This window comes from Plenodomus lingam (genome assembly GCF_022343315.1).
Source record: "Plenodomus lingam strain CAN1 chromosome Unknown contig_19, whole genome shotgun sequence".
Classification (NCBI taxonomy): Eukaryota; Fungi; Ascomycota; class Dothideomycetes; order Pleosporales; family Leptosphaeriaceae; genus Plenodomus; species Plenodomus lingam.
Window position 1 is genome coordinate 338,355 of NW_027093936.1, and position 13,077 is coordinate 351,431.

At 53.0% G+C, this 13,077-nt stretch overlaps 4 protein-coding genes across 4 annotated transcripts; 1 reads left to right on the top strand and 3 right to left on the bottom strand.

The window, feature by feature from the left end:
* Window positions 1-336: 336 nt before the first annotated feature.
* Window positions 337-5,053, bottom strand: IAQ61_004124 (uncharacterized protein). The gene is made up of 4 exons (XM_066096215.1): window positions 4,765-5,053; window positions 3,181-4,638; window positions 2,365-3,129; window positions 337-2,309 (listed from the first exon to the last, which is right to left on the bottom strand). Exons 2-4 carry the CDS (start codon window positions 3,674-3,676, stop codon window positions 1,552-1,554), a joined length of 2,019 nt encoding a protein of 672 aa, XP_065953533.1. The 5' UTR covers window positions 3,677-4,638; window positions 4,765-5,053; the 3' UTR covers window positions 337-1,551.
* A 632-nt stretch (window positions 5,054-5,685) lies between these two features.
* IAQ61_004125 (uncharacterized protein) lies at window positions 5,686-9,253 on the bottom strand (the record flags this gene model as incomplete). Its single annotated transcript, XM_003838735.2, has 3 exons — window positions 5,686-8,878; window positions 8,965-8,969; window positions 9,233-9,253. 3 exons carry the CDS (start codon window positions 9,251-9,253, stop codon window positions 5,686-5,688), a joined length of 3,219 nt encoding a protein of 1,072 aa, XP_003838783.2.
* A 1,003-nt stretch (window positions 9,254-10,256) lies between these two features.
* IAQ61_004126 (uncharacterized protein) lies at window positions 10,257-10,787 on the bottom strand (the record flags this gene model as incomplete). The annotated part of the gene is made up of 1 exon (XM_066096216.1): window positions 10,257-10,787. The coding sequence occupies one exon, from the start codon at window positions 10,785-10,787 to the stop codon at window positions 10,257-10,259; it is 531 nt and encodes a 176-aa protein (XP_065953534.1).
* A 447-nt stretch (window positions 10,788-11,234) lies between these two features.
* Window positions 11,235-12,720, top strand: IAQ61_004127 (uncharacterized protein; the record flags this gene model as incomplete). The annotated part of the gene is made up of 3 exons (XM_003838736.2): window positions 11,235-11,625; window positions 11,675-11,963; window positions 12,012-12,720. 3 exons carry the CDS (start codon window positions 11,235-11,237, stop codon window positions 12,718-12,720), a joined length of 1,389 nt encoding a protein of 462 aa, XP_003838784.2.
* Between the last annotated feature and the right edge of the window lie 357 nt (window positions 12,721-13,077).

The following is a 13,077-nucleotide window of genomic DNA, read 5'->3' on the forward strand; positions in this document are numbered from 1 at the left end:
CAATGCAACCGTGGGAAGAAAATATCGTCTACTGTTACTATAATATCACTCCCCCCCCCAGCTGGTCCCGCCGTGCCACGCAACATGTCCCCACTACATGCCCTACTATCGACAGCCCACTGCTCGCTCGCTTGAAAGCCTCATCGGCCGCCAGCAGCGCCTTCCCGCTAGCGCCAGGGGCATAAGCATCGCCCAGGCGGCCAGCCGATCGGCAAAAGGGGCCTGTGCTGGTGAGCATCGCCTTTTCCTGCCTCTGCACCCGTTGCTGTCTTTGGCTGGGTGGCGAGAAATGCGAATGGCTGCGAACATTCCAGCAACAGCCACGCGTACATACCGCTACAGACAAGATGGCTGGCCAAGTTGTTCGATTTTTATTATTATTATCTTGGTTGCCCACAGAGCCACTCGGTACCCACTTTACTATCTTTAGCAAGCTGCACCGCACCTCGATTCCCAACAAACTACTCTAGCCCAACTGCTTTCTTTCTCTGCTTGCTGGCCTTTTCCTCCCATCGGCGATGCGCGAGCGCCCATGCCTGCAGCCTGTTGGGTGTTGCATGACCAAAATGGCGGACAACAAAAGCGTAGTACTGCACTGCACTGCACGCATCCCAACCCTCGAGCTTCCCACCCGAGTCCACCGCCTCACTACTCCTTCCTCCCGCCCAACACCGCGCCCCTCTAGAGATCCTTCCCCATAGATTCCCCACACCCTACACTCTGTGCATCCAACCTCAACATTCAACACACTACGCATCCATCCCACATAGACTAGTACTATCCCACACAACACAAAAACCCCCAAGCCCACCTCCTCTCACCCCGTTGCCCCCCGTTACACAACACTACTATCACGCGATGCACTGCAATGCAATGCAATGCAATGCTGAAACCACAACAGCATACACTTGCCTACCCTACCCTACATCTCAAACACAGCCGAAAAGTGCTAAAGCTGTCGTGATCACCGCATTCGCACACTAATAGCCTGGACTACTACTCCAGACTGCCTGGACTAGACGACATGCGGGAATGGGGGTTGATTGTTGGTGGCTGGGGCGGGGACTGCTCCTCGTCCTCGCCCTTTGCCGTCTTACCGAATAGGGAACCGCCAAGAAGGGATGAATCGGGTGCTGACCAGTCCTCTCTTGTACCAGTCATCTCGGCTAGTTTGGGGATCACGTTACTTGTCTTGTGCCATCAAAATAGCCAGGATGTGGTAGTGGCAAATCACATGATGCTCAAACTACCCGAGCGCATGAGTTAATCTTGTATCAGTAGAGTATGTGTAGGGCAAGACTCGAATAAGATGACCGAGCTGGGACAAGACAAGATAGGACGAGAAAAAGACCAGAAAAAAAAACGCCCTATTCCTATGCGAATGCTATGCAAGATGCTACTACTACTGCTGCTGATGATGATGATGATGACAGTCATGCTAACCCCCCCTTTTCCCCCACAATCCAAATATCCAAACCCCTCTCCCACAATAAAAACAAGGCGATGAAAAGTACTTCATCTTCGAAAAACCATCATCCTCACAACAACAATCTACGCCTTCTTCTCTCGACTAATCGCATCCTCCCTACTAGACTCGCTCTCCGCCACCTCCTTACCCACCAAGCCCTGATCCCCCGCACCAGCACCCCCAGCCGTCGTCCGCTTAAAGTAATTATGCACATGCACATCATCACTCTCATCCGCCTCGACATCGTCCCACCCATTCTTCTCTGAGAACTTGTGTTGCTGACGCTCGAGCCAGTCCGCGCGCATCTCCTGCACCTTTTGTTCATAGTCGAGCGCGGCGTCGTAGCCCTTGTGCTGGCCGCGAAGCCGCTCCCACATTGAGAGATGTTTCGGGTGGATGGCGATGCCGTGGTAGTCGTGTTCACGGCCGGCGCGAATGTAGGCCCAGCGGCGCTCTTGCTCCTTGAGATCAAGGCCCGTGGTGTCCGGGAGGAAGACGAGGGTGAGGAGGGCGCCGACGAGGCCGAACCAGGGGACAAAGTAGAATTTCGTCTGCGTGTCGATGTAGTTGTAGAGGACCGACGCGAGGAGCGCTCCGGCTTTACCGGCCGCGGCGGCGAAACCGTGGGCCGTGGCGCGGACGGGCGTGGGGAAGACTTCGGCGGCAACGAGAAAGGTGACGCTGTTGGGGCCGAATTGGTTGAAGAAGGAGGATAGGAAGTACATGGCCTGGAAGGCGTGAATGTGCTCGGGGCTGGTGAAGAATTCGTAGTGGAAAGCGGGGACGATGAAGAGGATGAAATCGGCCAGGAATCCGACAATCATCATCCACTTGCGGCCATCTGCGCAGTCTGTTAGGAGGCGAGTATACGAGTAATTTCGATGGACTAGACTTACAAAGTTTGTTGTCAATGAGAAGGGAGGCAAGGTAGTATCCGCAAAGAGAGACGCCGACATTGACAAGGTTGTACAGCCATCCCGTCATGACAGACGTGTTGTTGGGCGTCAGCACGGCGATGAACTCACTCTGGAAGAGCTTGTTGCCGTAAAAGAAGACATCGTTGGCGAACCAGGTACCGGCGGTGGCGAGTAGACGAGGACCAAAGTAGGACACTGTGAGTTTCAAAGAGGCAACGTCATATCCAGTCACGTGTGCCTTCTTCTTGGAGATCATCAACTGTTTCGAGGCCGACCTCATCTTGAAGTAACGGAAATACACGAGCCATAGGGTGCCGACTGCGGGGATGGCGAACGAGACTCGGTAAGTCCACTGAGACACAGTCTTGGAGTAAGGTGGAGATGATCCATGGTGGAAGATGAGTAGCAAAAGGATGAGGATGATTTGGTTGAAGAACTGTCCCCAACCTTGCATCAAAAAGGCACTGGTCACCTTGCGGCCACGGTGCAGACGATCGTCCTTGGTCGACACCTTTCCGGATCCAACTGCGTTTTCCATACCAGCGGTAGCCGTCATGGGGTACTCGCCTCCTACTCCGATGCCATAGAAGAAGAGAGCCCAGACGTAGCAGACGACCCAGCCATTTTGGGTTACACCCCAAGCTGCCGTCAGCATGAGAAGACCAACAAACATGATGATGGCATCCTGGATAAGACCATAGCGACGGCCCAGCCAGTCACCAAGAATACCGACGAGGATCTGACCTGATGATGATTAGCATCTGCTTGTTTGATCTTCATGTGACTTTGACTTACCAACAATGATACCGCAGATTTCAAGGTAGTCAATGGCTTGCGTCCATGTCTCATTACATATCTCAAACGTCTTCCAGCACATGGGAAACGAAGCCTGGAGCAGCGGCCGTACATTTCCAATGGAGAACAACACGTACCCTTCAAGACCCAGACCAGCACCGGGAATGACACAGGTGCGGAAGTAGTGAGACACAGGGGCCAATGGATCCTTTTTGAACATGTCCCAGAAGAAGCTGGCTTCTTCTTGGGCTTCTTGCTTGTCCACATGGGCGACAAACTTCACACGCTGACCCAGGGGCAGATCGGCCCAGTAGGTGCCATTTTGCGTGTACAAGTCGTCGGGATGGAGAAGGGCATGGAAGACGCTGGCCTCGTTCTCGCTCATGTCCTGTCTGATATCAAAGTCTTGCCCAGCCGTGCGTCGGTCAGTCGTGTTGGGCCCATGGGGCGCGGCAGGGCCATAGTTGAGAATGGGCTCTCCTGCTGCAGCTGCCATGTTGAGAAGCAGCGAGCGACGACAACGGTCGAGGGTGGCAGTTGGAAAGAGCGAATTCGAAATGGGCTGGCCAGGAAGTAGTACGCGCTATCAGAATAGTTTCTAGGTCGTTTGCGATTGCGCCGAAGGATTAGAATGTTCCGTGGCACTAATTGAGGCTGGGGGGGTGTCCGTGTCTAGCGGCGCAAGGACGTTGAACTTTTGTTGGACCGTCCAGACGGTCGGACTTTTTTGTTGTTCTGGTTGTTGCAGGCTGGAACCAGACGGTGAGCTGGGAGAAAGCACGTTTAGAAGCCACTGCTTTTTAGTGGACGAGGGGCGTTGAGTGATATGACGAAAGCAAAGCGAGTAAACAGCACCGATGCAGCCGAAGATTCTAATGGGAGTAGTGATTTGCGCTGATGGCAATGTAAGATGGTGACGATCTATCCGATCTATGGCCGCCAGTCAAGATGAGATGATATGTTTCCTACTTGTAGGACTAGCTAGTAGGTATAAGGCCGGGAACGGGGGGCCCTTGCTGGCTGCGGAAAGGCGAATTGAGTTTGAACCTTGTGGCAAAGGGTCGAGGTGTGGCCGAGATGGAGGAGGAGGAGGATGAGGAGCGGAACACACTGAGCGGACGGCGAGAAAAAAACGGACGAACGAAAAGTTCCAGGCAGTTAGGTATTGATGTGAAATGCAAAAAAACAACAAAAAAACATAATGGGCCTCCGTCTTTATACATCAAGGGTCTGCAAGAGATTTCCTAGTCACCGGTAGAGAGTGTGTAGACGGTCGCTTTCGGGCGGAAGCTAGCCACCTACCTAGTGATTCGCGACGAAGGGTTAAGTTCAGCGTCTCCACCAACGCACTCAGCCCACCCAGTGCGGCAAGAGCTCACGCGACAGGAGAGGGGCATACAATGACTAACCTCGCAGTATTGTACATAGTAATCTGGCCATGGACCTACTCCCTGTGTCCTTGTTCCTTGTCAGACCCTTTGCACACAGCCATGCTCCCTACTCTATCTACTACAGTTGTTGTAGAGTAGTGCCCGTCCCAGATCGCCCCCACCGGACAGAAACACCCAATTGGCGAACACGTACCTACTGCAACTTTCTGATGCTTCCCACTGCTCCCCAAACGCCAAGCGTTGGCCGTTGTGATGATCGAGGGCTGTCGGCCATCTTGTCAGCTCTCCAAGAAAACAACAAAGGCCCAAAGGCCAAAACCCAAGGCCGAGGACGAAGACGCAGACAAGCACCTCCAAGCAAACTGGCGCAAAAGCATGGCGCACCACCCAAGGATGCAAAGGGAAGAAAGAAGAGAAAATAAGCAAATCCCGGCATATTCCTGGGCAATCCTGACAATCCGCCCCCCCCCCGGCTGGAACGCAAGATGCCGCATCTGCCGGCCATTGCTCCCCTTGGCAGTCACCAGTCACCAGCGAGCCGAGCAGGCCTGTTCAGAAGAGAGAAGACGACCGTCATGTTTGCACAGCCAATCACAGGACTCGAGGCCAGAACGTGCTGAGTTGAGAGGTCTCCAGCTGTTCTTGCGCTCGGACCCAAGGCCGGCGGGGTTAGCGTTGGTGGGGCAATGGGCCATCTTCGCCTGCTCTGCGGAACAACCAGCTCAGCAGTACTAGACATTCACCACTACTAGTATAGGTAGTATACCACCACCACCACCACCCCTTGTCGTCTCCTCATTCTACTCTAGCTGCTCCTCCACTCCTCCACATCCATGCCGGGAATGTACCGCAACATCGCGCCGTCATCTCCGTGCGCTTTTGGGGGGATTTCCATGGCTTGATCATGATCATGCCGGACATTATACTTCCGTGTCGCCTACTTCTACTGACTGTAGTAGTCGTGATCCAAGCTAGATACATGTTTTCCTCACACACCCGCCCATCCAGTGGTTCTGGAAAGCCGTGCAACAGGAAAAAGAAAACAACGCCGAATTGCACATGCAAACCTCAAGAGCCTTGTACAAGTCCTCTGGGGAACACCACATGGCATCCTTCAACTCAGCCAGTTTTGCCACTGGCACCGACACCCCCCCGTGCCCCCATCAATCGGTCCACTCACACTCGTGCGACCTTGGGTGCCATTCACCAGATTTCCACCAAACGCACGATCTTCAAACTGAAAGGATCGTGATGCTGCATCATCCCTGATCGTCCCATCCTCCTCCATCTCATAGCAGTACAGGTTCTTCTTTGCTGCGTCCCCACCGTGCCGATCGAGAGTAAACGTGACGGGATAGGGAAACGTTCCAGGCCGTTTGAACGCATCTGAGCTGTTGGCCGTCGAGCTCTGCAACAAAGGCTTGCTGTCCTTGCTGCGTGTCCAGATCTGCACCAGGAATCGGCTTTGTGCATAGGTGCATCGCAACTTGGCCGCCTCTCGCGTACTCCCTCCGTCTGTATCCGCAGGGTTGCCACCACGGTTGGTGCCGTTGATCTGCTTGAGGAAAATGGATCGGTCAAAGTACGTGTAGAAGCCATAGTACTCATTGTCTTTTCCCCGGTTGTACAGCCGCAGAGGCTGGCCAGACGGGAGGGGTACAAGATTCGCTGGTGCCGCAGTTCCGTCACTGTTCAGCATCGGGGGCGGTATGACGGCAGTGATGTTGGTAGGATCACTTGGATCGTCTCGCACCGCCAGCCGCGATGTACTGGCTTTGGCCTCCTGGAAGCTCAGGAACAAGGGCGTGGCTTCACCCTCAAACGGAGCGCTGTTTCCATCCGTCGTCTGCCCAAGGAATCTCATATCCGCAGTACTCGGTGGTGCAGGCGATGGTGAGGCAGCCGCACGTAGTCGAAGCAGGTGAGATCGAATGAAGGCCCCTGCTGAGACTGGGTTCACTGCCCGTGCCATACGCTTGCTAGTAGGCAATTGTGCCGACGTCCCGTTCTCAAAAGTGATTTCGATTCTGAAATTTGGCTGATCCGGTTTGTTGGGTGCTACAGAAGCTTGAAGCTCCTTGGGCAGCGCGCAACTCCAGAGTGTCGTAGGCGCCACACAACCACTCTCTTCCTCTACAGCTTCAGGTTGTGCAACTGTCAAAATACCAGTCGGCATAGGTGGTAAGTTGGGTATGTCCAGCCACTGGCTGCCGCCATCTGGAATTGGCGTCATCGATGGCGTCGTCGAGGTAGGATTGTCGTTGTTATTCTTCCTCACGAGAATGACTACCACGGGTATGAGAATTGCCAAGATGAGAATGAAAACGAGGCAGCAACAACAGCCCCAAAAACAAACACCCCTCTTCTTTGTCTTCTTTTTCTCGTCTTGGCCAGCCGGCTTCGAGAACTTTCGCTTTCCAAAAGACAGCATACTTGTGAGATTGCCGACTTTGCGGTGCTTTTTCGCCTTCTTCAAATCAGGAGAAGAAGCCGTCGAGCTGGATCGACTGAGGTTGTCATAGCTAAAATGCGAGACTTTCTGAGCAGAAGTTGGCGGTGGAGCAAAGACTGGTAGGGGTTGCGGTGAATGGCGGGCCTGTTGCGTAGGTGCGTTGTTCGATTGTGTTGCTGGCGCAAACGTGGACGTATATTGCGTGGACGTCATTCCATTTGCTGCTACAGTCTGACTGTTCACAATGGGCCGTCTGTCTTGTAACTCAATATTAATGTTGATGTTCCGCGGCTGTTCTTCCACTTGACGCGGCATCAGCACAGTTCCCATTGCTGCTGTACCAAGAATAGGTGAAGCCGACATCACGGAGCCAGGGGAGGCTACAGTCCTGTTGGTCGTTGAATCCGTTTGTTCGACCGATTGTTGCGTGGTGCTCGCAAAATTAGTATTGACAGTGATCGTCCTGACGTCCTGGTGATCATCCGTCTCTGCCTGGGACTGTTTCTCGACATGCGAGGCTGTTCCGCTGGCTGCCTGCGTCGACGAGACTGGGGGTGAGGTTGTCACGGACAGAACTGGGACAATTTCTTTGTTCGAACCAAACTGGCTTGGAAGTGTCGGCACCTCTGGCGTTCTGTCTCCACTACGCCATGTCGCTGTATTGGGGGTTGTTACAAAAGGAGTCGTGATCACGTTCCACCATCCTTGTGATCTTCTCGGCGTAGGCACCAACGAAGTGTCAATCGCCAATGACGTATCTATCGTTCTTTCCTGCAGTGGTGTCTCATCCTCCTCGAACATAGTCCCAGACGACATGATGCGATCCTTTCCTCCTGAATCATCATATTCCTCAAATGCCGTCCCAGCGGAATCGAGGGTATCATTCCTTATATGATTATATGTACCATCGGCTTCGGACCTCGATTCAATACCAAAAGTGATTCCAGACGTTTCTGGTAGACCAACGGGCAGAGATGGGACTGGCGGAACATCCGTATTGTTGGAAGGAAATGGATGACGCGAGTACACACTTGGTGTATAGTCAGACTCGGTGAATGGTGTATCCGGTGACCAGACTGATTGCATCGCTGCGGCGGGTGTGATGATGATACTCGGTGTGACTACTGTGGCATCGCTCGCAGCACGTGGCCGTGGAGGCTGATAGGAGCTAAAATCGGATATGCTCTCCGTGGGTACAGAGATGCCAATGGGGATGCGCCGATCCCATGGCGATATGTCCTGCCATGGCTTGCCACTTGATGTCAGTGACACAGCCGTAGCGTCATTCCTATCAACGCTGGATTTCGCTCGAGGTGTCACCTCAGGTTGAGGAGTTCCTTTGGTGATACCCAGGCCCTTGTTCCTGGTAGACGATCTTCCCAATCCAAACCAAGGACTTTTTCTGATCGATCCACTGCTTCTACTATCACCCTGGGGGTAGACTTGATGTGGCGCACCGCCCCTATGTCTTGTGAAGCTTGTGTCGACAGTGATGCCTGGTTTACCTTGTTTGCCCCGGAGCTCTCTTCTGCGACTCTTTTGGCGTGTCATGCGCGCCGAGTACGACTTCGTACTGCTTCTCGTCGATGCCCGGTGGGCGGCAAACGGAGCTTCATTCTCCCATCTCTCCGTCCTATTTTGCTCAAAATTATCGTATGGGTGCTCATTGAAATGCACCAGAATCTGTTCCTCCTGATCGTGTGACTGGTAAGAGGAATTGTATGTCATGTTACTGCTATCGGTTGGATCTATGTGGTCGTGTATTATCTGCGGCGCGGTCGATGGTGGTTGTCGGCTGAAGAGGCCAGCTCTTTCTGTGCTCATGATGCGAATCGTTCGTGGCTTTTCCCGAAGGCTAAGTCTGGGTTGGCGAATGAACGAATGTGGGAATTATGTGATTTGGATCAAAGGCAGGATCGAAGAACAATGCCTTGTTCTCACCTGGACTCCAGACAATGGATCACGGCGTTGTGTAGGATGGCCGTTTATGCTATTGTGCTATTGTGTAGGTTTTGGAATCAGGCGCAGCCTATCACCGAACAAATGAACGAGGACAACAGAAGAAGAAGTGAACAACGATGATAATTTGCCAAAAGAGAAAAGAAAGTGAATGTAAAACAAGAGCACTCGAAAGACGAAAGGGGAACTGTGAGCATCCAACACAAACACGCAAGTCAGAAGATATGAACATGCTGGCCGTTCGCCATACCGCATATTGCATAGTATCCATTGCCCGGATCTTGGAAGTACCCAGTCACTTGTTAGAAGCGCTGGTACATTGGCTCGACCGGAAGGTTGTCAACTGCAGTTGGACTAGAGGACGGGGTTGAGGATGGATATGATTGGACGGGGCGGGGCCTCTTTGCTTCATAGTGGGCGCCATCTTCTGAGCTTTGAGGCTCAATAACCGCCCGGGATTCGTTAGGCTGGAGATGTACTACACGATGCAATGTCTGAGACGCTCAATGAGGCCGAAATGGATGTGGTGGCCAGTCAAATGAAGCGTGGGCCAGTGAGAAGCGTGCGATGCAGTTGCTAAGCGCCAGTTCATTCAGCGAACAAATCCAAGCCGCCAACCGGTGGTGAGGGTTGTCCCGATGCCAAGGAAGCTAATCAAGGGTCTAGCCTGTTCTAGCCAAGGTCACCATGCGTCGACCTGGGCCTTCGATTGCATCTCCTCATACGCTGAAACGGACTTTTGACGACTATAAAATGTATGGCTTGCAGTGACTAGAATCTCACACTATAGCCGTGAGTCACCTAGTTTTCCGTCAGAGGATCCTTTCTCGAAACATTGACGCATCTGCTCGGCGCAATGTCCTGTGCATTCATCATCAGCCATACTACAGAACCACGCAGGACGGGGTAAAAGAGGTGTGTGTACCTAGGCATAGCATGTGCATGTGGCTTTCTATATGCGCTAGATGGCTACATTACTGTTCATATGCATTTGAGTAGAAGTACTTCCAATCTGAGCTGCCATAGCACAACTGTATTGCCACATACTTGAGCAACAGGCTCGACATCCCTCCGTGAGCATGTCAAGTCTGGGGAGCGTCCAAGGCGGAAAGGACTTCCCAAGTCGTGATTGTTTGCAGCATGCTTGAAATATGTGGAACACAAACGTCCAAAACTCGACACAAGTACAAGTAACATGGGCAAACGAGGGAGTGACGGAAGAACCAACTGTATAGTTCGCAGTGCGCAGTACGCCCTCGGACCGCTGACAGCTGTCATTCGTGTTGGTCAATCTTTTTCAGCAGCCTTGCAGTAACGTCATTGGTGTAGCTATGCGAGTGAGCATAAACAGGTGGAGTCAGGGTATAGTACTGATGCGATACTTTCTGACTCCATGTGCTTCTTAACCACAGCGCAGAGAGAACCTTGGAAACTGCTGCTAGGTAGCCCGTCATGTCAGGACTTCGCCAATACTCAGATCTGCCACTGTCGTCGTGAGCATATGGCATGCATGCTTGCATGTAGTCAGTGGTGACTTTGAATGCCCGAAGTATTGTTTTCGCCAGCGGGCTGCTGGGGCTGGTAGGTCGAAGTGGAGTCTGGACTATAGGAGTCCTGATGGAAGGTTTTGAGAGATTGCAGACGCCAAGCAGCTGGCTCAAAGCGGCAATCTTATCATCAAACAGCGCGCTCCTTTTCCCCTGCACAACAGCTCTCCTGGCGTGCCTGTAGTGAACGCAGCCCGCCGTCGCTCTCACCCTGACCTGAGCCATTGACACGAGCCGTCCTCCGAGGTCGCACCACATTTATCCTCGACGCTCCCTTCCAACTCCAGTGTGACCGCCTCACGCCGCCATTTGAGAAGTCGCAATTCTTCGCCAGCTGGCCTCAATCCAATTCCACGCCTTGCTTTTGCGTCACCACACCGCTAAGCTTCTCACCGTCAGTGCCATTGCACCCCAACCGCCGCCCCCAGCATACCGTGCGTGTGTTCTCCCACGCCAGACCCTGGCGGCGTCGCTACATTCTGCGCATTCTCCACTCGCCTTAAATTCACGCTGGCTTCCCCATCGTCCTTTTCTGCTTCTGTTGGTCAACGCCGACGGCGTTCCTCTGCGGCCAGACAGCCGCCTAATCTTAATCTCCCAGAAGTCGCCGAGGCTCGAGGCCGGCTAGGCACGACCAGCGGTCTCTCAGGGCGCTCCCTCGGTGACGCCCTGCCTACCATACCTGGCACACCTGGTGTCTCCAGCATGTCGAGAACGTCGTCACCACAGCCTGGAGGCTGGTCAAGTCCAGGTCTAAACACGCCGTACGATACAGGCGGACGCCGCAGCCCGTTTGCCAATGGCTCCTCCACACACAACGTTACGTGGGCCTCGGCGCAGGCACGGAGCGCCGAAGTGAAGGGATACAATGGCTTCAATCCTCGTGGACAGGGCTTTCTTAGCAGGCACTTTCGGAGCCTATCTGCGAGCCTTCCCTTCAACAATGGAGACAAGGAGAATCTTAGTCGTGGCCGATTTCAGAATAATCGAGTTGTACAAATACTGAATCGCATCGGAAAGAATATTTGGCGCCTAAGACGATCGGTCGGAGTGCTGTTACTCGTCCTGCTGAGCGTTGTCCTTTTCTATGTCTCACGTAAGTTGCGACACCATACTCTCAGTCCACCGCATCCTGACGAGCACAGCACTACATCGGTTATACAGGCGATCCGCCTTGTTGGGCGGCGGCAGCAAATTTGTTGTGATTCTCGCTGCAAACCAGGGAGGAGGTGTAATGGAATGGAAAGGCCCTCGAGAATGGGCAATCGAGCGAGACAGTGTGAAGAACAAGAAGAAGTACACACAGAAGTGGGGCTACGACCTTGAGATTGTCGACATGAGCACCAAGAAGCGTTATGCTCACGAGTGGAGAGAGAGCTGGGAGAAGGTGGACACGATCCGGAATGCGATGCGCAAATACCCGCACGCCGAATGGTACTTGAGTTTCTAGATAACAGCCGCCTACCACTGACAATTTCCCAGGTTCTGGTGGCTCGACACCAACACTTTCATCATGGAGCCCTCGTATTCTCTCCAGAAGCACATTTTCAAACGCCTTCCCGAAATCACCTATCGCGACATCAACGTCTACAACCCACTGAACATCACCCACCCTCTGACGGACGAGTATCTGGACCCCGAAACACGATCACCGGTCGGCGATGGCAAAGTGGATTCGATCAACATGCTGATTCCTCAGGACTGCGGTGGTTTCAACCTGGGATCGTTCATGGTGCGGAGAAGTGTATGGACTGACAGACTATTGGATATCTGGTGGGATCCCGTTGGTTACGAGCAAAAGCATATGGAGTGGGAACACAAGGAGCAGGATGCGTTTGAGTACATGTACCAGAACCAGCCATGGATTCGTCCGCACGTTGCCTTTATTCACCAACGCGAGATTATGAGCTTTCCGCCTGGGGCCTGTGGAGACGAAGGCAATGATCCCAACATTCACTACCAGGAAAAGGACCGCGACTTCATGGTCAACATGGCAGGCTGTGAGTGGGGCCGTGATTGTTGGGCGGAGATGTATAAATACCGCCAGCTCAGCAATCACTTGAACAGGACGCCGTGGGAAAAGTTCAAGGATGGGATCAGCGATTTCTTCAAGAGTAAGAAGGAGGAGAAGAAGGAGGAGAAGAAGGAGGAGAAGAAGGAGGAGAAGAAGAAGGAGGAAAACAAGGGATGACGGTAGTCATGAATGGCGAGGTCAGACACGTGCGCATAAGAGGATGGAATGTTCGCAACTTATTTGGATTCATCTGCACCTTCACTTCGGCTTAGGGTTCTGCGAGCAATACCCATGTGTATAGAGATCACCGACTTCGGGATCTACATGTACTTAGCATAGAATGGTGTCAAACACTTGTAACATTTTCACGTAGGGTTGGGGTCTTGGGGGTATTGATGTGTAGATGCATTCTATGAATATCGTTCCAGCAGACATGTCTCGCTATTCTAGCCTGGTCCGACTGGCAAAGTGATTAGCATGACTCGTGATGGGGAATGGGGTTCACCGTTGAAAGAAATGGCTATATGGAGGTAC